Here is a 24,996-nt window from a genome sequence, read left to right on the forward strand (position 1 = left end):
TGGACCTCCTGTTCTGGGAACCCTGATTCTTCCTCTTCAGGCGACCCTGGAGGGAAGCTAAAATCCAAATTTTCCATCATCTTTCTATTGTATTGGTGAACTCAGGACGCCAATATGATTGAAACCTGTGGCGCAGCAGGGATCAATAAGTTACTGCTTAAATTGTCATGTTGGACTTTGCAACATATAAGTGGGTTCTTGTTGTACTTTGGGCACTATCTCCAAAAGGTTGGGCATCACTGCCTTAGGGCTTTTATGTTTCTGAAAAAAGGACATGATAACCTTTAAAATGTATAATATATGCATGACTGTCTGCAAGGCCATGTTAGGTACAGGTTCTTCTGTGCAGGTCTGTTCGGTTACAAAAATGCCACCAATCTTAGTTCTAAAAGCTTCAAAAGGAAAAAAGTATAGAGCTCTACGCAAAACCTACATGCTACAAAAATGTCATAATATAGTCTGAATAATAAGCAATATTGAGGAAATATAATTTATTGATATTAAAAGAATAAAATTAATGTTTTTTTTTTATCCTCTCAATGACAATTTACAATGACATAGTGGTACAAACAAAAGGAACATTTAAAAACAAGAGGTAGATGACAACTAAAATGATGACTTGGGCACCAATTTACTGTAGATGGGTTGTTTACCAAAATACAGATTAAGGGGAAAAAAACAAAAAACAAAATAAGGGTATGACCAATTAAGACTGCAATTGTTGTGTGATGAGGTGGATCTTTTCAAAGTATAAATCGAGTCCCCATTGCTTCTGCTTGTCTGTTAGTCCATCAATCTTCTTCAATAGTTTCATACTGCATGAAGCACCTTAAGAAGAAAATACCAACATGAATTGAAGAACTAGTCTAAAATTCAAGGTAACCCGTTAAGAATAGAGTCTACTTAAGCCTTAAAACGTAACTCCGAAGTTACCTGGCTAAAAATAGTTTTAGCACACCTGTAGAGAGCCTTTGGCAACAATTCCAAGAATACTTATACCATGCTGCTGGCTTCTACCCAGACTTCCCATGCTGCTGAGCTCTCCTCACAAGCACCAGCACAAGAAACCACCCAATCAGGACACAGGTCAATACCCCTGGGGGACATTTTCTTTTTCCTTTTTTTATAGAAGCGGTAATAACGCTAAGCCCTCTCCATACACATCATGTGACTGTTGTATTTTACAAAAGACACCCGCTGCTGGCACTTATCATGGGTATTTGCCTTCTAAATGCTGTGGTTGAATTAAGGCAACGCACCATAACATCATCATGAATGTCAGCCACACTCACCTAGTAAGTTTTCTAACTCAGAATCTGGCACAAAAAATGGTGGGCCTATATATGGAAAAAAACAAACAAACAAACAAACAAAAAAAAAAGACAAAACACAGTCATGTCTGTATTAGTATGCTTCGTGACATTGGTACACACTACAAACATAGCAACTGGTAGTTTGGATATATGCTACTAATAGGATACACTTGAAGAGGACCTTTCACCACCTCACACATGAACATCGATACAAATAACAGGAGGCTCGAACACAATGTACCACCACTAGATTAAATAGATTTTTCCCAAAATCTAACACCTCCACAAAAAAGGAAACAATAACCAAAATGTATAAAGCATAAAATAACACTTTATTAGATAAATTAAAACAAACCCAGTTAAAAAGACAAAATATGGCCCACCTATGGTTTATATACATAATAATTAGATCACAGTAGAGGTATAGTCCTCAAGTCAAGGTATTTGCTTACAAACAAGTATTGCACATTACCCAGAGGAATAACAGGGGAAAATGGACACATGCACAATACAAACACCGGTATATACAGACCAAGGGTGGTTACCACCCAACATGTCTTTTCCCTTGCTACGTCAGAGGAAAATCAGGCGAAACAAGTGTCGGGTGTTACCCAGCCTTGATCTGTATATACCTTTGTTTGTATTGTGTATTTGTCCATTGACCTCTTTTAGTTATCTGGTTAATGTGCAATACTTGTTCATAAGCAAATACCTTGACTTGTTCTGAGGACTATATCTTCTATACATGTCTACTGTGACAACCTCACACATGTAGAGATGAACATACCATACTGTAGGGGCTGCTTCACAGATTCAGGAATACGTTACATTTTCTTGCTAGCGCCCACGGTTGCCGAGATACCAGCCCCAGTATCTGACCATTTTAATCCTCTCCACTGTCATAGAGGAGGTGCTAGAGGAGTTTATCATAAAAACCGCCCCCTTTCTCTCTGACAGTGGAGAGGATTATAATGGTCAGATACTGGGACCGATATCTCAGGAACCGTGGAAGCTAGAAAGAAAAATCAAAAGTGCTCCAGAATCTGTGTTGCAGCTCCTATATTAAGATCTGTTAATCAGCACATGTATGAGGTGATGAAATGTCCTCTTTAAGGAAATAAATTTTTGTCCTACACGGATTTTGAGCTGAAAGCTTTAGGATTCTACAACTAGTCAGCTGCCCATTTTTAGAGAAGATTCTGCACCAAAAGCTGCATAAAATAGATGTGTTAGCAGACAAGGCCACTGAATGTTTGCTATTGGCACATTTGCTATAAGTTGGTTTAGCAAACACATATTTACATTCTGCCATCTAACTTAAAGGAAACCTACCACTGCTGATGGTAGGTATTAGATGTAAACACTGGGCACCAGCTCAGCGTGAGCTGGTGCCGGAGCTTACCTTTGCTAGTGTTTTAAACCGCTATATCGCGGTTTAAACACATTTTGATGAACAGCCCCGAGGTAGCTGCGGTGCTGTGCGCGCCTCCATAGGAAGTGCCGGAGGCATCACGCGCGGACGGCCACGCGCAGCACCGAAGCTACCTCGGGGCTGTTCATCAAAATGTGTTTAAACCGCGATATAGCGGTTTAAAACACTAGCAAAGGTAAGCTCCGGCACCAGCTCACCCTGAGCTGGTGCCCGGTGTTTACATCTAATACCTACCATCAGCAGTGGTAGGTTTCCTTTAAAGGTATCTAATTTTCATAGGTAATATTTTTCATACACAAAACAGGATAACTGGAATAATAAAAATAACTTCTTTGGTGATCACACATTTTTCTTTTTTCCATATAATTTATAAACTCTGAAAGACTCATCAGTACACAATGTTGGGGCACTAGATAATATGATGATAAAGTCAAAACACCTATATGGCCTCCTTTCACTTAAAGAATACACATTTTGGCCAGGTCATATACCAATAAAATGTAATACAATGGAACATGAAAGACAAATATTCCAAGTGTTCTCACCTCCATGCAACTTAGGATCGTATTCAACTGTTACAAGTAGGTAATGGCAGTCCTTAGCCATTATTGACAATATAACATTAGCATAACTAGAAATAAAAAGGTATGTCAACAAACAATATTAATCAGAATAAAAGAAAGTATGCATAAAGCAACAAAACACATGAAATATCCTTATTTACATAGATAAAGCATATTTGATATGAGCATTTTTCACATGCTTGTTCTGTACATGTTCCTGTCTTGTGAGACTTGCCACATTCTATTCAATGAATTTTGTCTATGTGGAAGCATCAAAAACTCAAATATCTGTCATAACTAGCGCCATTAAAAATAACATGCCACATTTATCAAAAGTACTTAGGCATTTTAGTTTGGTTTATTTAAGACTTGTACAACATTAGGGCTTTGGACGATTTATGGCATGTCTTGGCGATTAATTTTATAATTTGCCTATTCAATTGAAGGTTGGCTTCCAATAAACACAAAGTACCCTGGGGCAACAGACTACTTGCAGACAAAAAAAACACATCTTGTTTAACCGGTTCGCGACCACCCGCCGTGTATTCACGGCGGCGGTCGGGTCACGCTTAATGGAGAGGGCTCACGGGCTGAGCCCTCTCCATAGCCGGTAAGTCTTTGCTGCATATTGCAGCAAAGGCTCACCGGTAACACCTGCGATCGGTTCTAGCACAGATCGCGAGTGTTATCACAGCGATGGCTGCCTGCAGCCTCAAAAAGATAGCGGCGCATGGGTGCCACCATCTTAACGTGACGTCATCGGGGAGCGGCGATCTGTCTCCATGGTAGCCTCGGGTCTTCCGATGACCCGAGGCCATTTCGTTTTGCTGATAGCACATTGTAATGAATGAGGAGGAAAATCCCCATATACTGCCATACTGTAGTATGGCAGTATATGATAGGATCGATCAGACAACCTAGGGTTAAAGTACCCTAGGGAGTCTGAAAAATAGTAAAAAAAAAATTAAAAAAAAGTTAAAAAAAAAATTATAATAAACCTAAAATTTCAAATCACCCCCCTTTCCCTAGAACTGACATAAATATAAATAAACAGTAAACATCATAAACACATTAGGTATCTACGCGTCCGAAAATGCCGGATATATCAAAATATGATAATGTTTTTTCAATGCGTTTAACCCCGTAACGGAAAATAGCGCCCAAAGTCGAAAATGGCACTTTTTTGCCATTTTGAAAAATATAAAAAAAAAAATCTTTAAAAAGTGATCAAAAGGTTGTACAGTCCTAAAAATGATATAATTGAAAATATTATAAAATTTCGCAAAAAATGACACCACCACAGCTCCGTACAACAAAGTATAAAAAAGTTATTAGCACCAGAAGTTGGCAAAATAAAAAAAACAGGTGGTTTTAATTTTTGTAAATGTATGAAAACATAAAACCTATACAAATTTGGTATCCCCTTAATCGTACCGACCCAAAGAATAAAGTAGACATTTCATTTGGGGCGCTCAGTGAAAGACGTAATATCCAAGCCCACAAGAAAATGGCGCAAATGCGTTTTTTCACCATTTTCACTGCATTTACAATTTTTTTCCCGCTTCTGAGTACATGGCATGGAATATTCAATACCATCACTATGAAGTGCAATTGTTATGCAGAAAACAAGCCATCATACAGCTCTTTATGTGTAAAAATAAAAAAAGTTATAGATTTTTGAAGGTGGGGAGTGAAAAATGGACATGAAAAAACAGGAAAGGGCCCGGTCCTTAACCGGTTAATCCCCGAGCTGAGGGTTTTTCTTTAAACACAATTATAACATTCAGGATAATAAGGCTCTGGGCTCCTTTGCCTGTCTCAGCGCTTTTCATCCTACATTAGTTATGCAATGCACCAGAGATGTAATCACTGTGCAAGACAGGCAGAAGTAATCAATCGCTGCACCATCCCACTTCTGCTGTATGAGTGATCCTAGATCAGGTTGATTAGTCCTGTCTGGACAGTTCAGGAAGCTCCACATGTAATGTGCTTATGTAAGGCACCCAGCAGCACCCGGCTTTCCCAGGGTCTGGAATGATATAATTGTTTTTCAGCAAAACCACTCAACTCAGGAATTAAACAAGATATGATCCTGCATCAGTGTAGCTTTGCAGCATTCTCAAGGTATGTTTGGTTCATAATGCATGAAATCAAATGGTAGATTTCATTTAAGGCTCAGCCACAATGTGTTAGGAGGGTAAATAGGGAAAAGCGGGGGGGGGGGGGGGGGGGAGTGGCCCAAACAGCAGGGGACACCCCTCTCTGGCTACAGGCAACAGAGGAGCTTGGTTGCTCGGTTCCAACCTGTCTTCTGGGAATATTGCCTGCACTCACCTTCCCACTAATGGATAACCGCAAACCCAGATGTCTGCTTTCTGGCTAATTGGAAAATGACAAATAAAAAAAAGACGGTGTTCTGGATCCTACAGACATGGAGCTCCCTGTCTGCAGAAGGGGAGGACCTTACAACTTTTTGTGGCAGCAGCTATACCCAAGATCCCATTGTCCTCCAGTGACATAAGCAAGATAGACATTTAACAAGTGTTACAGTGTTCTCTATCTAACTCCCTTTATTAAGTAGTTTGGGATAACATAGGTCAATAGTATCAAGAACTGACAGTGGACAGAGGTCCCTTTAATTTTATATGCTTGGGAATATTATCTTACCGTTCTCTGTCTCCGGGGTTCACAGCTACCATCGCTCCTCTGTCCCAGATTCCATCAAACTTTCCAATGACTGAGCTACAAATGACAGACAGAATCCTTACAATGCTAAGAATTTATAAGTATGTCACACTTCACACCCAGTTAACTTAGTTACTTCATTTACTATATTTGTCAGGTAAATAATCTTCTGGATTAAATACTTACGGAGAGATGTCATAGATACTGCAGCAATACAGAGAAATGTTACCAGATGAACTCTAAAGAGAAAAATACATATAGGTATTAACCCCTGAATATCCTAGGCCTCTTCTGTGTTTGCAATTCCGCTTTTCCCTTTTCACGACCACAATATTCACAATGGGCGCTTCAGGTCCCTAAAACCGGTGATTTTGCACTACACCACTAAAAATTACCACATCCCCCCTCCAGGACTAGTACTGTCTGCCACAGCCTGCTCCGTGCACACCTCTCTCCCCCTTAAGGGAAATACACCTACTTGTTCACAGCTCTTGTTAATATGAGGGGGGGGGGGGACAAGTCCTTACTGCACATTACACCAGGGACATACCCTTGCAGACCACAACTTATTACCTTCACCTGAAGCAAACCCTGCATTTAGACTGTGAACACACCATATATCCAACCATGGAGCCCCGCACAACATTCTGCTACAGCTCACTTGAAAGAATTTGCCCAAACCAGAGGCCGAAAGTCATCTGCGCCTGACGAGGAGCCTGTATAAACACTGAAACAAGTGTTGGAGAAACTCCTTGTCTGCTATACATTTTTCTACCATATCCAGGCAAAATAGATGAAGTGAAGGTGGATGTGGGTCTCCTGCGACAAGATCTGCAGAATCTGAACCTGGGAACTCAAAGCAAAGCTGAAGCGTAGTGCCAAAAAAAAACCACATTACAGGAGGAACAACCTTTGGTTTTTTGTTTTGTCCAAAAAAGCAGAGGGTCAGAGACCAAAGTCACTATTTCAAGATGCTCCCTTTTTCAGGGCCTTCATATAGGAATGAAGGACTGCACTTCAATGTTTGTGGAAAATAGCAGTTTTTAACATACAAATACAGACAGTGTAAGGCAATTGTCCTATAGACCTGTGTAACTAAAACTTTGGGATTAGTAGAAGCAATACAGTGAATATGCATTTATATTCCAGGACTGTAGCTGGACTTGGTGCGATCCTATCTAAGATTTGTTTCAGTAAACTGCTCCACTGCCATTTCTTTTGGAAAATCCATAAGATCATTTTTACTCACAATGAAGTTTACAAAAAACAGCCCTATATTCTGATTGGAATCTGAGCAGACAAAAATATAGGACATGTGCACACAGCAGGCACTGTAACACCTGCATAAATCTCAGACTGTAAGCTCTTGCGAGCAGGGCCCTCACTCCTATTGTTCCATATGACTGTTGGTACTCTGTAATGGAATATTATATTTATATATGTCCCCTATGATTTGTAAAGTGCTATGGAATTTGATGGCGCTATATAAATAAAAGTTTACCCACCTTGTATACTGTAGCTCCAGGGATCCCAGCTACAGCTTCTTCTGTGTAAGGAATGTTATGTTCAGAAAAAAACTCCTTGAGTCCTAATTCAGAGACATCAACTCCAACAATGCTATGACCCATATCAGCCAACCTAAAATAAAACAGAATTAAAAAGGTGATTTAGAATATTGTAGAATAATTCCTCACTATTACGACAGCTGCACGTACCACTTCATATCCACTGCCTTTCCACAGAGAGGAAAAAAGATATTCAGTTTCGTCCTTCCACCTAGCATTTCATTCAAGAATTCTGCTAAAAACCTAGTTTTTAAAAAGAAAGCAAAAAAAAGGTCATACAACACAATAAGTGCATTATGAGTCAGTCACCATGCGGTTTGATTTGTAAAAAGCCTTAGGCCTGGTGCACACTATTAGTGTTGATGCTGCCGTGCTTCCGGCATACTGGGAGTCCTTGTATAATAATTCACTTTGATGCAAGGACTCCGGTCCATGGGATGTGACCATAACACAGGTCTGTTTCCACGAACCAAGCATGTTCATGTTCTGGGGGCCTAACAGAAGACCATCTCTACATCCTCTTGATTACATACTTACGGGTGTATATTATTCTCATGAAACCCAATATTTCTTGTTTCCCATTTCTGCTTCCAGTCTTCTTGTGAAACAATCCTGTTCTGTTTGGTTTCAGGGGATTCAGAAGGATTGGACATAGTATGAATCTGGAAGAAAAAAAAAAAAGATCAGGAAAGTTACACTGTAAAATACAGATATAAGGACATTGTTTACCAGTGTAAATCTATGAAACACATTATCTCGGCTTGTTTGCTGTAAGCAATGCTAAAATACCCCAAAACAGAGGAATCTTCTAGTGAAATGAGGTTTCTCCCTATGACGTGAAAGAATTTATCATTTAATGTGGAATTAGTTGCACATCAGTCACTTCAATTGCCTTTGCCTTTATGTCTGCAAATCCTTTTGTAGTAGCAGAGTTGCCTATGTAGCATTTCTATAAGGGCCAGGAATGTGCCCGTCTTTTGGGTTTTTATTAGCAACTAATGCAGTTTTTTGTAACTAAGCTCAAACATAAAAAGTTAATTATCTCATGTACACTATATCAGTGTCAATGTATTTTCTCTATTTCCGTGGCACTAGTGATACACCACAGGTTTTACCAATACTGTTTAACCCCTTTGTGACCGACGATTTTTTGCAGTTCTGTTCTGCTCTTCTTTAAATGACAATATCTTTAATACCACTTTAAAAATAATAATATTTTACTGAGTTTTTTTTTTTGAGATGTGAGACTTATTAATAAATATTTGTTATCCATGGCCTCCTTCCTTCTAAAATCAACTATTAACATTATACTAAAGAGCCAGAAGGACTCTGGTGTGAGATTTCCAGTGCCCCTCAATGCTGTAGCTTCACAGGCTGTTACAATGAGCAGAGCAGAACTCCCCTCCCTCCAGTTTTCCCAGTTATTTGTGGCAAAATTAGGGACCTCGGCTTATACTCTACTTATACTCAAGTATGTACGGTACCTGTTGAGAAGTGCAGAAGTCTCATTGGCAGTTACAGAAATCATTTGATTTCAGCAATTGCCTCAAAATGTTGTGCAACAAAATACTAAATTAACGGAAGCATTGTTTCTGTCCAGGCTTGAGGGCTTTTTTAAGTTCTGTTTTAGCATTGTTGAAAAGCAACTTCTGCCTTCCATTTGTTCATTTCCATAGAAATAATTTTTTACTTTTGTCAGATTCAAGTTATTTCGGTGACCGTTGTGGATTTTTTCTTCCATTAACTGAGGGGCACCAACAATTTTGTCAGTGTGTGTTTATAGGACAAAAACTAGTGTAAGGGATCATTAACACAAACATTGTTTTTAGATGTGTGCCAGCTGTTTCACTGACTACCACACATGCCCATTTATTTGAGGGGCTTTCACACATGGCCATGGTTTCCAATGCATGATCCACAAATGTCAGAGCCGGTCATATTCCTGTCAAAATTGGAGCTCAGGCAGCGTTTTTTTCCAGACCTCACAAACAGATGACACAAGATTCCTGATATTGCAGCCATTCGTAAGCAGAAAGCCGCATCGGTATTCTGTATGTAATTATATAAAAATCAGAAGACTATTTATTGCACATCTTTTAAATTATCCTCATAATACCATAGTAAAATTTTAGGGTATGCTAGGTCTGTCGGCGCAAGTTCAAGTCTAGGTCCAACAGGACCAACGAACTAGGGACCTGAACTAGAACCCGGGAATGGTGAAAGTGCGAAAGCTAAAATTCTGGAGAAAGAATTGAAATACGCGGGGATGCCCTAGAAATCAACTTGGTAGGGATGAACTGTTGATGGCAGATTTGAAGAAGTGGGCTAAAGGAGAAAGGTGGATAGCCATTATGCAATGTGGTTAGGTACACTGACATTGCAGGGGATGGTCCATAGAAGAACCTGCAACATTAACTGGTAAGATTTTAGTTACAGCAAGAAGATAAGAAGATGTTAAAATTTCATACACAATGGAGTAAATATAGCACAGTGCTACATAAAGTACACTAAATTTACTTTCAGGAGGTTTTTTTTTAGCTCTATTAAAGACATCAGCAGACATAGCTTCTACTGCAAACCTTGCACTTTGGCCTGGTTTGTCAGTAAAGTAGCTATACCAGTTAGCTTAACCCCTTGTCAGCTACATCACAATGACACCAGTCAGCCAGACGACAATCTAATAAAAGTGTTGAATGGCTGGGGTTAAAATACAACCAGGGACAACATCACGTAGGCATTATAGAAAGCGACAGCAAGATAAGAAAAGTTGTACATTAAATGGCAAGTATAGGAGAGGAGGGTGATTACATGCATTCACTTTTTCACTGCTCCCAATTACTCCTCCTCATTGTACAGTAAAAATGAAAGTAATAAATGGCGGCCACGGACCTTCATAAAAAGTCGAGGCAAACATTATAGTCAAACCATGTTAAAGGACAATTTGTTCAGATTCCCAAGCTGCAAGAAGGAAATAGCGGCAGATAAGGCGAGTATAAACTTTCTTTTGTTTGTATAGCACCTCCCAAGCTTTTTTTTTTTTTAAAGTTCGGACAACCACTCTTTAGGTCTTTAAAAAAAAAAAAAAAAAGAAGAAGAAACCTAATTCATCTTTGCCAAAATGTAAGCATAATCCGCTTCTGTCAAAAATTATTAGTCTTTTACAAATGGGCTGCATCTAAATCCTGCAGAGTTCTGTATCTAACACTTACCTGTGAAGTATAGTATAAGGATGAGCTGCGTTCCCAGCAGTACACTCGTTTGCTGACTATAGGTTACAATGACAGGTCTATTTAAGAGCAACACTTGACCCCTCCTTCTTTCTTTGGAATTTATGCATGTCATCTTGTCACCATGAATAATCAGTTTTTATTTTTAAGCCTTTCCACTTACCTGAAGTGGCTAAAGGCCGCAATACATATTTAAGCATGATAAACCAGGGACAGTGACTCATAAATCCAGCCACCGTGACTGTGGTAATCTTCTATATTTGTTATCCATTGCCTTCTTCTGTTGAAACATTTTAAAATTAAGCTAATGAGACTGAGCGGCTCGGGGGGGGGGGGGGGGGGGGGAGTTACCACAGCCGATCCATGTTGTAGCTTCACAAGCTTTTACACTGTCTCACCCTCCTAATGACAACTAATTTCCCATTCCTCTTGGAAATATCACACAGGGGAAGGGGGGGGGGGAAGTGCTCTTCACAGAGTAACAGCCTGTGAAGCAGGTATTCCACCCCCACCCCCACGTGCCCTTGTTGCCCATTGACATAATTTGATAAGTTGATTTTAAAAGAATGGAGGCAATGGATAACAAATGCAAGATTACCACAATCATGGTAACTGGATAAGGTTTATCATGCTTGATTTTGATGGCAGATTTCCTTTAACTCTTTCCCTGCCATTTGTGGAAATTTTGTCATGTTACTGGCCAGAGCAATTTTTACATTTTTGATTAAATTATTCCATAAAGAATTATATTAAACCCCAATAAACCATATATTTTCTAAAAGCAGACACTTGCCCCATTTTTCAAAATTGCATTAACTGGTTGAAGACAGAGGACAAGATAACCTGTCATGATTAGCCAGCTATTTCAGAATATGACGATCTATATCGTCATACAGCAGTTAAAGTGTCACCCTGTGTAAACTCAGGGAACAGTAGCGAAAGCTGTCACAGCTGGCTGATCGTCAACGCCATCATGTCATGTTCCAAGACCTCTCACAGCTGTCCCTGCACAGTGATTGGCGGGTCAGATTTGATTGACCAATCACAGCTAAAATTTTAAAAGAAAGTATCTTGCCTCAGAAGCTCTGCCCTCCTCATTCCTGTCAGAAGAGCGAAGAAAGGAGCTGTCTGAAGTGATAAGTGACCCTCACAGATAAAACTTAGCTGCACACACAGCTCCCTAGTACTGTCAACCCCTTCCGTTTCCACGTTAACCCCTTCTGATGCTTGTTTCCAATTTTTTGAGAAGTATTGGTTTTTTCCCTTTCATTAAAAAAAAAATTAAGTATTAAGAAAAGTTAGATTGATATAATAATCATTTATTAACCCATTCTGTGCTCACATTTTCACGAAGTTGAACATTTTGTTTTAAAAAATATATAAATAAGAAAAAAATTAAAGAAATTAAATGTTAGTTAAAATGTAGTGAGTTTTCAGTAAAACTACTGTTAACTCCCAGCCAATTTTAATAATTTACGGTATATATAAATTGGCAAAGCAATTCTGTACTGTCCGCAGACACAGATAGTGCTAGTGAGACAGAGGAACAATTCCTAACGTCATCATCATCTAGCGATAGTGAGGAACCCCCACAAAGGAGGAGCAGGAGAGATGCCGATCCACCAAGTGACCCCCAACTGGGAACAAATTTGTTTTTGCCACATATTCCTAATAAAAATGTATACTACTAGGTAAAGCGAATTAGATTTTTTTAAAATTTTCTTTACTGATTTGTTAGTGAACCTAATAGTGAACAAACTAATTTGTATGCAAATCAATGTTAACCCAGTAATCCCAATAGCTCTTATACTAGAAACCAGATGTGGAAACCTCCCCTCCGGTCGTACTGGTCGGTCAATGTTTTATATGACACTGAAGTAATCAGGGCTGTAGTAAAGAGAACTCACTTTGAGATGATACTATAGTTCCTTCATTACAATGATAACAGACAGTGCCCACCACCTGATGACCCCAACTATGACAGATCATTTAAAATCAGAACACTTATTCTACACCAGTGGTTCTCAACCTTTCTAATGCTGTGACCCCACAATACAGTTCCTCATGCTGTGGTGACCCCAAACCATGCAACTCGCAGTAAAAACACAGTAAAATTGCGGCTCCAATGGCTTTAGGCGACCCCCGGTTTTGGTCGTTCGACCCCCGCTGGGGTCCCGACCCACAGGTTGAGAACCACTGTTCTACACCTAAATTAAACATTTTCTGATGCTTACATCCCACAGAAAAACATCACAGTAGAGGAACCCCTAGTGTTGTTCAAAAGGAGGCTAAGATTTTGGCAAAAACAGAGTATAAAAAAGCTCTGTGAAAGTGTATGAACTCACAAATTCTGTATTTATGCGGGAAAAGACTCCCTATCTACCCCCCACCAGAATGTCCCAATGATCTGAACAGTAACAGGAAAATCGTGTGGGATCTGTTACATCCTTTGTTAGATAAAGGTTATCATCTTTATGTTGATTATTATATGAGCCTTCCTCTCTTCCTGACCTATTTGAAAAAAAATACAGTTGCCTGTGGCACAATCCGACAGAATCAAAAAGGTCTGCCCAAAACTCTAGTCAGCCAGAAATTGTGACGAGGTGAGAGCATGTCCTTGAGTGAATCACTGTGATAGCGAAAATAAATATTGCACCTGTGCTATCCCAAGATATAAATCTAAAGGGCTCTGAACCAGCCAAACAAAACAATGTTGCACTTGTTACCATACACAGGAAAAGTATCTAATAAAATGTTCAAGAAGTGGATGAACACTGTATTGGCACCTGTATATAAATGCTCTAAATAACAGGTGAAGCAATGCTTGTGTAATGAGTACCTGTGAGATGCGTCCGTCTCCTCAATGATGATTGAAAGGGACTGATGGTTTAGTGTTCGTTCTCAATTCTTCCACCGTATCCCTTTGGTTTCAGGGAGACTAGAGAAAACTGGTACAGAAATCCTCCACAATGTTAATACAATCAGAGTTTGTCCCGGCCAGCAGCAACAACTGAAAATCCAAATGAACAAAAAATCCAGTGAAGTTACCTGTCTACGGAAAGCCGCACTGGGTAAAAGACTTCTACATGTTTCAAAGGCTTTTCTGCCTTCTTCGTCAGGGAAAACCGATCATTTGGATCTTAAAGGAAATCAAACATTTGATTTGATGAATATGAAGCAAACATACCTTTAGAGTGCTGTAGCTACACTAATGCATGATCATATCTTTGTTAATCCATGTGCTGAGTGGTTTTGCTGATAAAACAGATATAACATTATGATAATGAAGCTCTGCCGCTTCTATGGCTCCTTCAAGCATTTGGTTCAGCGCTTCTCCTAGCATGTGAGTTATTCACTTCAGGAGAGGATGATGTAATAATGTAGAATAATCAATTGCTGAACCATCCCCCAGCTGCTGTGCATGAGTGATCCAAGTCAGGTTGATTAGTCATGCTTGACTAACCTCCATGTCTAATGAAAAGCTCAGTGTGTAATGTGTAATGTTACAATTGTTATAATAGTTTTTTCAGCAAAACCACTCAGCTCAGGGATTAACCAAGATATGATCATGCATCAGTGTAGCTACAGCATTCTCAAGGTATGTTTGCTTCATAATATACGAAATCAAATGGTAGATTTCCTTTAAGTTTTTAAATGGCAGTGTGGACGCTTTATCTGGAGGAGAAGATTTGTGTAGACCTTGCGTGTGTACGTCTATTAAATCACCAGATTGGTAATGTAAAGAGCAATGTAATAAAAGTTTTGCAAAAACATTTTAATTCATAAATTAAAAATAGTACTACAATGTATGGATATGTAACAAGTGCAATCTATTAGTGAATAAATATATTTAAAAATTCTACGCAATGGAATATCCTATCATAAGAAGAACTTCATGAGAGAGAAGAAAAAGTTGGCACTCACCGCCTTTTGTAAAACTTCTGTTTCTTTATTTATCCATATTAAAACATGGCGTACCCCTGATGTGTACGCCATGTTTTAATATGGATAAATAAAGAAACAGAAGTTTTACAAAAGGCGATGAGTGCCAACTTTTTCTTCTCTCTCATGAAGTTCTTGTATATGACTGTCTATCATTGTTAGAGCACCACGCCAAAAAAACCTCAAGTCTCACGGTTTGAACTCCTCACTGACTCTGGATCAGAGCCCCTACTGCCATGAAGACATAGGAATTTTCTCAATAGTGCCCCCAATCTCTCCTCTCTTTTCTACTATCATAAGAAGACAAAGAGTTCAATTCCATGATTTAACCCTTTCGGTGCTAAAGTGTCAAGTAGAAAAATCCATCTACTTTCTGTGCGTGATATTTGACCAATTGCGTTGGTTTTTTTTCAATCCATTAAATTTTTCTTGGTTTACCACTTTATAATGTCGCGATAAGGGATGCCTGTCAAAGCTTTTTTTTTTTTTTTATATTCCAAACATGTTCGCTTAAACGGATTTTAAAACTTCTTTTTGTGTGGCAAATATATAGCTTATGACATTGACATATAAAACAATAAATGACTCCTCTAAGTGTGATGTTATGGGAGTTTTTATTAGATGTACTGCAATGGCAGCATGGTAAGAAACCAACTTTTTGTGAAAAATATGTGTTTTTAATTTTATGAGTGGGCTTCTTCTGTAGTGTAGGTGCAATAAAATTTCCTACATTTTTTACTTTTGTAAAAAGAATTTAGTTTTTTTTGGACAACAAATGTCCAATTGTCTTGTCTTACATAAGTTTTTTCCAGTGTCTATGTACTATGCGCTAAAAGATTTCCTTGTCTTCTATATATTGGGTGACTACTGGAATCTCTAAGATGTTATCTTGTACTTGCTGTACCCCTACTTTATCTTTAAGAAGCTCACTTATAGGTTCCATTGGAATCATTTGCTTAATATTAGAAAATGGCCCTTCTGTATAACCCTTTTCCATAAACTTTTGCTGTAAAAATTCAGCCACTCTTTTGTACTTTTTGTTTTTGTACTTTTTCAGCCACTTTTTCCGTACAATTTCTCTGATCTCTCAGGAATTGGCTCTTTGGAATAGCATCAAGCCATATCAGTAGATGGCAGCTTGTATGCATAATGAAACGATTGCTATCCGTGGGTTTACTAAAAGACTTCATCTTTATAGTATTATTTTCAATGTAGATGGTTAGGTCCAGGAAGTTAGTTTCTTTACTGTATGTTGGTATAAAATATAGATATTAATTTTTGTTGATATTATCCTGAAATGATTGGAAAGATTCTTCACCCCCTGATCAAATAAATATGTCATCTAAAAAACAACACCAGAGGACCAGATTCACATCCAGCTGGCTCACTAAGATGGATAGTTTGGGACTCCCATAAAGTATAGAGATGAACTTTTGTTAATGACCAAATACTTATGTTCCATCATAATTTGCTAATAAATTCTTTAAAAATCAGACAATGAGATTCTCTGGATTGTTTTTCATAGTTGAGGTCTACCTATGATGTCAATTGCAGGCCTCTCATCTTTTTAAGTGGGAGAACTTGGACAGTTGAGGGCTGGCTAAATACTTTTGTTTTCCCACTGTATATCCAAAGGCAATCAAAATAGAAACTATATATCCATGAACCAAGCTGATAAAATAACAAAAGTCACTTTTAGACGTTCACCATTGTATTAGCCACACAATAACAGAACCTTCCACGGTTTGTAAGAACTTCATAACATAGATGTAAACAATGAAGGAGGGTGTGAAATAAAAACTTTATTCAGGAATGTGTGTGGGATTTTCGTGCTACATATAACTTTTTGAACATGTTCTGGGTCGCTGTGTTAATATGCCGCCACATTAGGCAAAGAGGATATCAAATGTTCACGCTTTCACAAAATTTACATAAAAAAAAAAAAAAAACATTGCTTAATATATGAGAATCAGAAAGCAAGTTTCTAATACTATATATTTCAAATTTCATTAAAAACAATAATGATCCCCACATTAATCAATTCTGAAATCTCCTTGAAAATATGGAAAACGATTTATAAGCCGCGTGACATCAAAATAAATTATCCAGACATTTCAAAAAATTATGAAAAGGAGTTAATATTATATTTAGATTGTGTATGGATGCTTCAAAGACCCGGAGATATCTACTCATCGTTACAATCGGAAATTGAAAGCTGTATACAAAAATCTAAAGTTTTTACTATTTAGGAGTGGATATCTCTGGTTCAGTGACGCATCCATACACAATATAAATTTAAAGGACACCTGTCATCAGGTCTGTGTCACTTGTCCTGTCACTACTACCTGTTGGAGCAGCTCACAAGGATCCATCCCAGCCTTTATCTAGTTATTTCATACATTAATCATTGTAAAATCATCTATAATGAGGCTGGTCACATGGTCAGAGGCAGTGATGTCACCCCTCCCCACTCCTCCCCCTGCTCATGTCTGTGTGTAATGTATAGTAAAGCACAGTTAGTGTCTGTATCTGCTGACATGCTGCATCCTCCTAATATACAGGTGAGAGACACAGACATCAGCTACACATGAATCTGACATGTTCTGCTGTAACATGGCTGCCTGGAGCTGCTGTATCTCTCCTATACACACACACATGCACACACAGGCTGCAGGGGGCGTGGCCACCAGCACCAGGAAGCACATCATTATACAGCCTCACATCATTATACAGGCTGTCAGTCATGCACTGGGGGTGTGGCTGTGCCTCCCACTCATGAATAAGGTGGACAGCTTGAATATGCTAATGCTTCATTGGACATTTCACAGATCATTTGCATACAGCTTTAGGACCTCATTGCTTAGGTTTACAGGCATGAAGAGGGACAATGGGATAGAGGCAATGCTCTCTAATGGCAGTTTATGAAAATATATTTAGTTTAGGGGGGTTATTTTGCATGATTGGTTCTCTTTAAAGGGGAGATTTACCTGTTTAATATGACACCAGAATTGTGTTTCTAGTAGGAGATTTTGAAGTTGGCGACTGTCATGACGTTTATAAATATACTTTCTGCCATGGGCATGCGCAAATAGGACATATATAGCTGTATGGCAGTCGTGAAGGGGTGAAATATAAATATCTCCATTTCCCTGGCACCTATAATCACGCTTTTAGATTCAGTGTCTTGTTGGAAAGTTAATCTTTGGCCCAGTATGAGGTCCAGATCTGGTTTTCACCCATGATATCTCTGTACTTGGCTGTTGAGATTGTATTTGGCAGTGTCTGGTTTTCTCCACACATACCACTTACAATTAACACCAAAAAGTTCACTCTTCATCGTATCCGACCAGATAATCTTATTTCTAATAGTCTGGGAGTCCTTAATATGTCCTTAATATGTCGGCACACCCTGCCATAAAGCCCCAACTGGTGGAGACTGTAGCGATAGTTCCACAAAGTCAACTTTCTCCCATCTCCCTACTGCATCTCTGGGGCTCAGCCACAGTGATCTTAGGGTTCTTCTTTACCTCTATTAGCAAGGTTCTTCTCCCATAATTGCTTACTTTGGCTGGGGGCAGGCAGCTTTAAGAAGAGTTCTGGTCGTCCAAAACATCTTCCATTTTAGGATTATGGAAGCCACTGTGCTCTTAGGAACCTTGAGTGCTGCAAAAATTCTTTTGTAACCTTGGCAAGATCTGTGCCTTGCCACAATTCTGTCTCTGAGCAGTCTGACAGTTCCTTAGACCTCATGATTCTCATGTGCTCTGACATGCACTGTGAGGTATGAGGTCTTATAAAGACAGGGGTGTGCCTTTCATAATCAAGTCCAATCAGTTTAATTAAAGACAGCTGGACTCCAATCAAGGATTAGAACCATCTAAGGGTGACGGCATATGTGGCGTTTTGAACCCATTTTTAAGCAGTCCGTTCAAAAACGCATGCGTTTTTGACAGGTTTGACCAAATATTTTAATTCAAACTAGTCAAAAACAGATGCGTTTTCAAAAACACAGGAGTTTTTTAACGGACTGCTTAAAAACGGGTTCAAAACCCCATGTGTGCCACCACCCTCAAGGATGTGGACAGCATGAGAGTTAAATATGAGTGCCACAGCAAAAGCTCTGAATACTTATGGCCATGTGATATTTCAGTTTTTCTTGCTTAATAATTATAAAAAAAAAAATTTGCAAAAATATCTGTTTCTAAAATATTTCTTTTTTATTCCGTCAATAATGGTGCACAGATTTTCATATACAGCTCCCTTTCCCAACTCTAAACTTAAAGGAAACCTTTTTGATTTGATGCAGTATGAAGCAAACATACCTTGAGACTGCTGTAGATACACTGATGCAGGATCATATCTTGATTAATCCCTATGCTGAGTGGTTTTGCTGAAAAACCATTCAGGACACTGGGAAAGCTGGGACAGACATGGAAGCTTGGAGCTAAAATGGCTGCTATGTGAAGAATGACTAAGCGTGACTAGTCAAGAACTAATCAACCTGAGCTGGATCACTCATACACAGCAACTGGGGGGTGGTGCAGCAATTGATTATTCTGCCTCCAGGCACAAGCCAGATATCTCCTGCAGTCATGTGCTAGACAAGTGGTGAAGGAGCCACAGAAGCAAGAAAGCTTCATTATCATTATGTTATCTCTGTTTAATCAGCAAAATCACTCAGCACAGGGATTAACCAGAGTATGATCCTGCATCAGTGTAGCTACAGCATTCTCAAGGTATGTTTGCTTCATAATGCATCAAATCAAATGGTAGATATCCTTTAACCCCTTAACGCTGAAGCCACTTTTCACCTTCCTGACACGGCCCATTTTTTCAAATCTGCTCTGTGTCACTATAAGTGGTTAAAACTTCGAAACGCTTTAACATATCCAAGTGATTTTGAAATTGTTTTCTTGTGACACATTGTACTTCATGTTAGTTACAAAATTTTGGTTGTAGGTTTTGCATTTATTTATGACAAAATCAGATATTTGGTGAAAATTTGGAAAAATTCTCAATTTTCAAATTTCAAAATGTTCTACTTTTTCCACACATGAGTCATAACACCAGAAAACATAATAACTAACATTCACCAAATGTCTACTTTATACCTTTATGTCTTTTTTATACATACTATAATTTTTGTAGGATGTTATGGGGCTTTGAACGTTAGGTGCGATTTTTCACATTTTCATAAAAAAAGCAAAATCCTGCTATTGAGGGACCTGCTCAGGTTTGAAGTCACTTTGAGAGGCCTAAATAAAAGTAAAACCCCATAAATTTTCCCATTATAGAAACTACACCCCTCGACGTACGTAAAACAACTTTTATGAAGTTTGTTAGCCCTTTAATTGGTTTACAGGGGTTAAAACAAAATCGGATGCAATTTTGAAATTTTTTTTTTTACTAAATTAATGTGTTTTTCATAAAATGTACAAATTCTCAGTGGATAAAATACCAAAACGCTCCACAAAATTTGATACCCAATCTCTCCCATGTATAGTAATACCCCATATGTGGTGGTAACCTGCTGTATGGGCACACGCCAGGGCATTGAGGGGGGAGCTGCGCCATTCAGAGAAGATTATGCATTGTCATTTTATAATGGCTATACAATCTTTATTTTTTTTGGCAATTTGGACATATAAGGGGTTATTTTTTGCTTCATTTTAGTGGGTCTGTAGCTTTTTGATGAGATTTTATTAACTCTTTAATGTATGGAGGAAAAGAAAATTGTCAATTTTGGGTTCTTTTTTTTGTATATTTTGGGGGTCGTACACCATACACTAAAAATACTATAATATTTTTATTCTCTAGATCACTACGATTACGGTGATACCTCATTTATATAGTTTTTTTATATATTTTACAGGAAAAAAACAAATATAAAGAAAATCTCATTTGTTTTTGCATTGCCATCTTTCCAGGATATAACTTGAATATTTTTTTGTTGACCGTGCTAGTTTAGGGCTTATTTTTTACGTGTTGAGTTGTCCTTTTCAGTGGTACCATTTTGGTGCACATAACTTTTTTTTGATCACTTTTAGGAACAATTTTGTGAAGGGATTTTATGAAAATTTACATTTTTGGCGATTTTTTCGCGTTTTGTTATTACGGTGTTCACCGTACGGGTCCAATAATGTTTCTGACGCGGCGATACCAAATATGTGGGGTATTTTGGAAATTTTCAGGTTTTTTCACTTTATTAGCTGTGTATAGGGAATGTTTGTGTTTAGGGGGACTTTAACCCCTTGCCGCTCTGCGCCGTAGCTGTACTGCGCTGAGTCCCGCGATTAGCGCTCAGCGCAATACAGCTACTGCGCAGAGACGATGCCGGTTCAGCGCTGTACAGCAGCCGAACCGGCATCGTTAGCCGCGGGATTTCAGCGGTAATCTACCGCTGACATCCCCGGCTAACACCCGCGGTCGGAGTGGGCTCCGATCGCGGGTGTTTAACCCGTTAAATGTCGCGGTCAACGCGACCGCAGCATTTAACATGCCTTCTGGGGGTCTTTACCCCACGATCGCCCCCCCCCCCCCACACCGTTTTCGTTGGGGGGGGGGGGGGTGTAATCGCTGTTTTGGGTTTTGGGCATTGCCTTTAAGATGGCGTCTGTGACGTCATCTTAAAGGCAAAGTGTCAGCCTATGCATTTGCATAGGCTGGCACTGCTAATACCCTGTAATACATTAGTATTGCAGAGTATTATCAAGAACAAGCAATCAGATGATTGCTTGTTCATATCCCATGGTGTATCATGTAAAAAAATGTACAAGATAATGTTTTTCAATAAAAAATTACTTTATAAATCACTAAAAATGCCCATAAGCCCCAAAACATATAAAGAGACATATAACGCTCAAAAAAGTCTAAATCATAACACAAACCCCACATATATATAGTATCACCGCGTCCGTAACAATCCATAGAATAAAACTAAATAACTATTGAACCCATATGATGAACGCCGTAAAAAAAAAAAACGCTAAAAACCCGCCAAAAATTATGATTTTTACCTATTATATCCCACTAAAAATGCAATAAAAAGTGATCAACAAAACATATGTACTCCAGAATGATTTTGTTGCAAAGAACAACATGTCCCGCAAAAAACAAGCCATCAACCAGCTCTGTAGCCAAAAACGTAACAATGTTATGCCACTTGGAAGACGGCGATGCAAAAATGATAGATTTTTCCCCACATTAGGGTTTTATTTGGCAAATTTAGTAAAACATAAGAAAAAATATTCATGTCTGGTATCCCCGTAATCGTATCGACCCATAGAATAAAGATAACAGGATTATTAGGCTATACGGTGAACACAAAAAAAAAAAAAAAAAGGAAAAAATCCAGTACAGAATTGATGCTTTTCTACTCATGACCTCAAAAAAAGTTCCTAAATTTTCAACAATAGGTGATACCAACCCCAAAATGGTAACACTGGAAAAAGCATCTCGTCCCGCAAAAAAATGCTGTCACATGGCCCAAATAACGGAAAAGCGAAAATTTTATAGCCTTCAAAAGGGGGCAATGAGAAAACTAAACTCCTGGCAGCTGCAGGGTGCTCCTTCCCTTCTGCGCCTCGCAATGCCCCCATAACACAAGTAACGGCCACATGTGGGGGGTCACTGCACTCAGGAGAAATTGTAGAACAAATTTTATGGTGAGTTTTCTCTTTTTATCCTTTGGAAATGTGTAAATTTTAGGGCTAAATGGACGTATAACCGACAAAATTTGACCATTCTAAATTTCACCGCCATTTTCATTCAATTACTATGAAGATCTCAAGGGGTTAACAATCTTTGTAAATGCTGTTTCTGATAGTTTGAGGGGTGCAGATTTGAAAATGGGTTGGTTATATAGGGGGTTTTGTTGCTAAATATGTAAAATTTTATTTCAAACAGTATTTATCCCCAAAATAGTCAATTCCGAAAATACGGAAAATCGCTATTCGATTTGTAGTCCGCGTGACGTCAAAATAAATTATCCAAACATTTCAAAAATTATGAAAATGTAAAGTAGACAAATGGGAAATGTTATTCTGCAAGTTATTTAGGTGGTAAATTGATCTGCCTGAAAACGCGGTGATTTTGAATTTTGAAAATGGCAAATTTTTCTAAAAATTCATCATTTTTTTCTTTTTTTTTTGTAAATAAACGCAAAACTTATCAGCCAAAATTTACCACTAAAATGAAGTACAACATGTGGGGAAAAAACAATCTCAGAATTGCTTTGATAAGTAACAGTGTTCAAAAGTTATAACCATATAAAGAGACGCAAGTCAGAATCTAAAAAATGGGACTGAGCCTTAACCTGCAAACAGGCTGAGGGGTTAACTTTATTTAATTAATTATTTTTATTCAAAAGTGTGTTATTAGTGTTTTTTTTTACCTTTTTTCTTTACTTTTACAGGTTAGCTTGAACAAGTGATCCATTGATCACTTGTTCAAGCTATTCTTCACCTAATACAGTGTAATACAGATGTATTACACTGTATTATGTGACACACTGAGCATGCTGCACATGCTCAGTGTGTCACAGCTGGGTCCTGCCAGAAGGCAGGGACCCGGCTCCCGGCAGGAGGATTGCGCAGCCCCGGGGCTGCGATCGGAGCAGCGGAAAGCGCCGCGGGGGGGTCCGATTCCAGCTAAATGCCCCTGACACGCCGCCACCGGCGTTCAGGAGCCGGCGCCAGAAGCTTGACGTACTATTACTGCATTTTGAGGGAACGCACCTCCCGCCATGCAGTAATAGTACGTCAAATGTCGGGAAGGGGTTAAAGGTGCCCTTCTCTGGCCTGTCAGTTAAAGGCAACATGAAGGAGGAGGGAACTGCAGGAAGTTGAAGGATGCAATGCACTACAAGCAGATATGAGGAGCTCATATAAGTAGAGTGCTGTTGCTAAACATGAGAAACTGGGACCAATGATTCTAAAGACAACAGAGGCATGAGAAATTTACAATAGAATCCAAAGTTTTGAGAGTTAGGGTACATTCACACATATGTATGCCTGCCCGCATACAGCAGCACGCTGGTACCTTAATAGGTAGATCCGTGATGGTAGGTTTCCTTTGAACACCAACATCCATTCCCAGCATTGGAGCGTCACAGTGATCACAGCACTGTGAAAGATTTACCTCAGGACACCAAGCTGCCTACAGTCCATGCAAGGAGGGCGTCCTCATCTCTAACCTCATATATCCAGAAGAGAGAGCGTTGTACAAGGCTCTTCTGCTCCATTCAATGCCTTTAATTGTTCAGCCAGCGAGAGAGCCCTATGCCTAAGGAACATCTATCACTATTATTTCCCACAGTGAGCCAAACTGTGAAGACCCATCCATGGCAGCGTAATATAGGATCGGACTGTAGCCGCTGCCTGTGGCAACCTGCTATAAAAACCCAACAGTTATGTCTCCATAGCCAATATTAAAGCTGGTAAAGATGATGTAATAAGGGAATTGTGACCAACACTCTTAACCCCTCTCTGGTCTGTACCCTCAAAGGTCTTTTTTCTGACTACAAAGATTCCAGTTATAAACTGTGGCTGACTTGGTCATTACAGACATGCATCACCCCAAGAGGTTTGTATGGGCTCATTGTGAGGGACACAGGGCTAGCACCCAACAACGCCGCCTGTGACACATGTACTACAGGCTCCAGCAAGTCCCCTCTGGGCACCACAATACTGCCACATTCATGCCAATGCAAATGTGTGTCTGTGTGCCGGTCAGCTGCACTGTAAGAGATGGGAAACGTCCAATCTTTGGATAAATTTACAGTAGGGCCGCCTGGCTTCCTAAGGAAGTGCCCACATATTTGTAATGGGCATTTTTCACCTGCATGTCTGATAAATTCCCACTGAATACAATGGCTCAGAGTCTAATGAAAGTCTCACACGTCAGAAACACAATCATGTGAAAGGGGCAGCGTATTCTGCACATGCATGGGGAAGTGCGAAGCACCAGGACATTGAGAAGCGCTGCCATCATTACACCATCATTCACACAGCGAAATCAATATCACGCTTCAGTATGTGTGAGTGCACGTGTACAGTGCGGCGTCCTATTCCTCCTGCTGTACATACACATCCCTGCCGCTTACCTTCCACTGAACCAGCGCCACGATCCGGGACTTCAGCAGCTTGAACGTCAGACGAACAGCTCTACGTAATGACGTCAGACGTCAAGTTCAGAGATCTGGGGCAGGCCGGCCGTGCTGTGCTGGGTAAGACCTCGCTGCTCCTATGGGTTCTTCTTCAGCGGATATGA

General features: G+C 39.3%; 2 protein-coding genes across 7 annotated transcripts in view; one reads left to right on the plus strand and one right to left on the minus strand.

Annotated features, from left to right (window-relative positions):
• Window positions 1-476: 476 nt before the first annotated feature.
• TPMT (thiopurine S-methyltransferase) lies at window positions 477-24,975 on the minus strand. 6 transcript variants are annotated; one of them, XM_072152667.1, is made up of 11 exons: window positions 24,830-24,951; window positions 13,834-13,924; window positions 13,625-13,733; window positions 8,096-8,220; window positions 7,709-7,801; window positions 7,499-7,631; window positions 6,180-6,232; window positions 5,976-6,050; window positions 3,291-3,376; window positions 1,293-1,337; window positions 477-828 (listed from the first exon to the last, which is right to left on the minus strand). In XM_072152667.1, exons 4-11 carry the CDS (start codon window positions 8,209-8,211, stop codon window positions 707-709), a joined length of 723 nt encoding a protein of 240 aa, XP_072008768.1. In that variant the 5' UTR covers window positions 8,212-8,220; window positions 13,625-13,733; window positions 13,834-13,924; window positions 24,830-24,951; the 3' UTR covers window positions 477-706. The 6 variants fall into 6 exon arrangements, with proteins under 6 accessions (XP_072008768.1, XP_072008769.1, XP_072008766.1 ...); XM_072152668.1 differs by lacking the exon at window positions 13,834-13,924 and having other exon boundaries at window positions 8,096-8,222; window positions 13,683-13,795; window positions 24,830-24,973; XM_072152665.1 differs by lacking the exon at window positions 13,834-13,924 and having other exon boundaries at window positions 13,625-13,795; window positions 24,830-24,972.
• Window positions 24,807-24,996, plus strand: part of KDM1B (lysine demethylase 1B) — a 39,277-nt gene continuing 39,087 nt past the window's right edge. Inside the window, exon 1 of the mRNA XM_072152662.1 lies at window positions 24,807-24,952. The gene's annotated coding sequence lies outside the window, so the exon portion shown is untranslated. The remainder of the gene's footprint in view (window positions 24,953-24,996) is intronic.

This window comes from Engystomops pustulosus, chromosome 5 (genome assembly GCF_040894005.1).
Source record: "Engystomops pustulosus chromosome 5, aEngPut4.maternal, whole genome shotgun sequence".
Lineage (NCBI taxonomy): Eukaryota > Metazoa > Chordata > Amphibia > Anura > Leptodactylidae > Engystomops > Engystomops pustulosus.

Bases quoted from the DNA above. Each gene is read 5' to 3' on its own strand.
- TPMT (XM_072152669.1), bottom strand. From the start codon at position 8,211: ATGTCCAATCCTTCTGAATCCCCTGAAACCAAACAGAACAGGATTGTT. The intron at 6,233-7,498 runs GTGGGTAAACTT...TTTTCTCTTTAG, and splicing joins CTGGAGCTACAGTATACAAG to AGTTCATCTGGTAACATTTC. The intron at 829-1,292 runs GTGAGTGTGGCT...TTTCTTCTTAAG, and splicing joins TGAGTTAGAAAACTTACTAG to GTGCTTCATGCAGTATGAAA.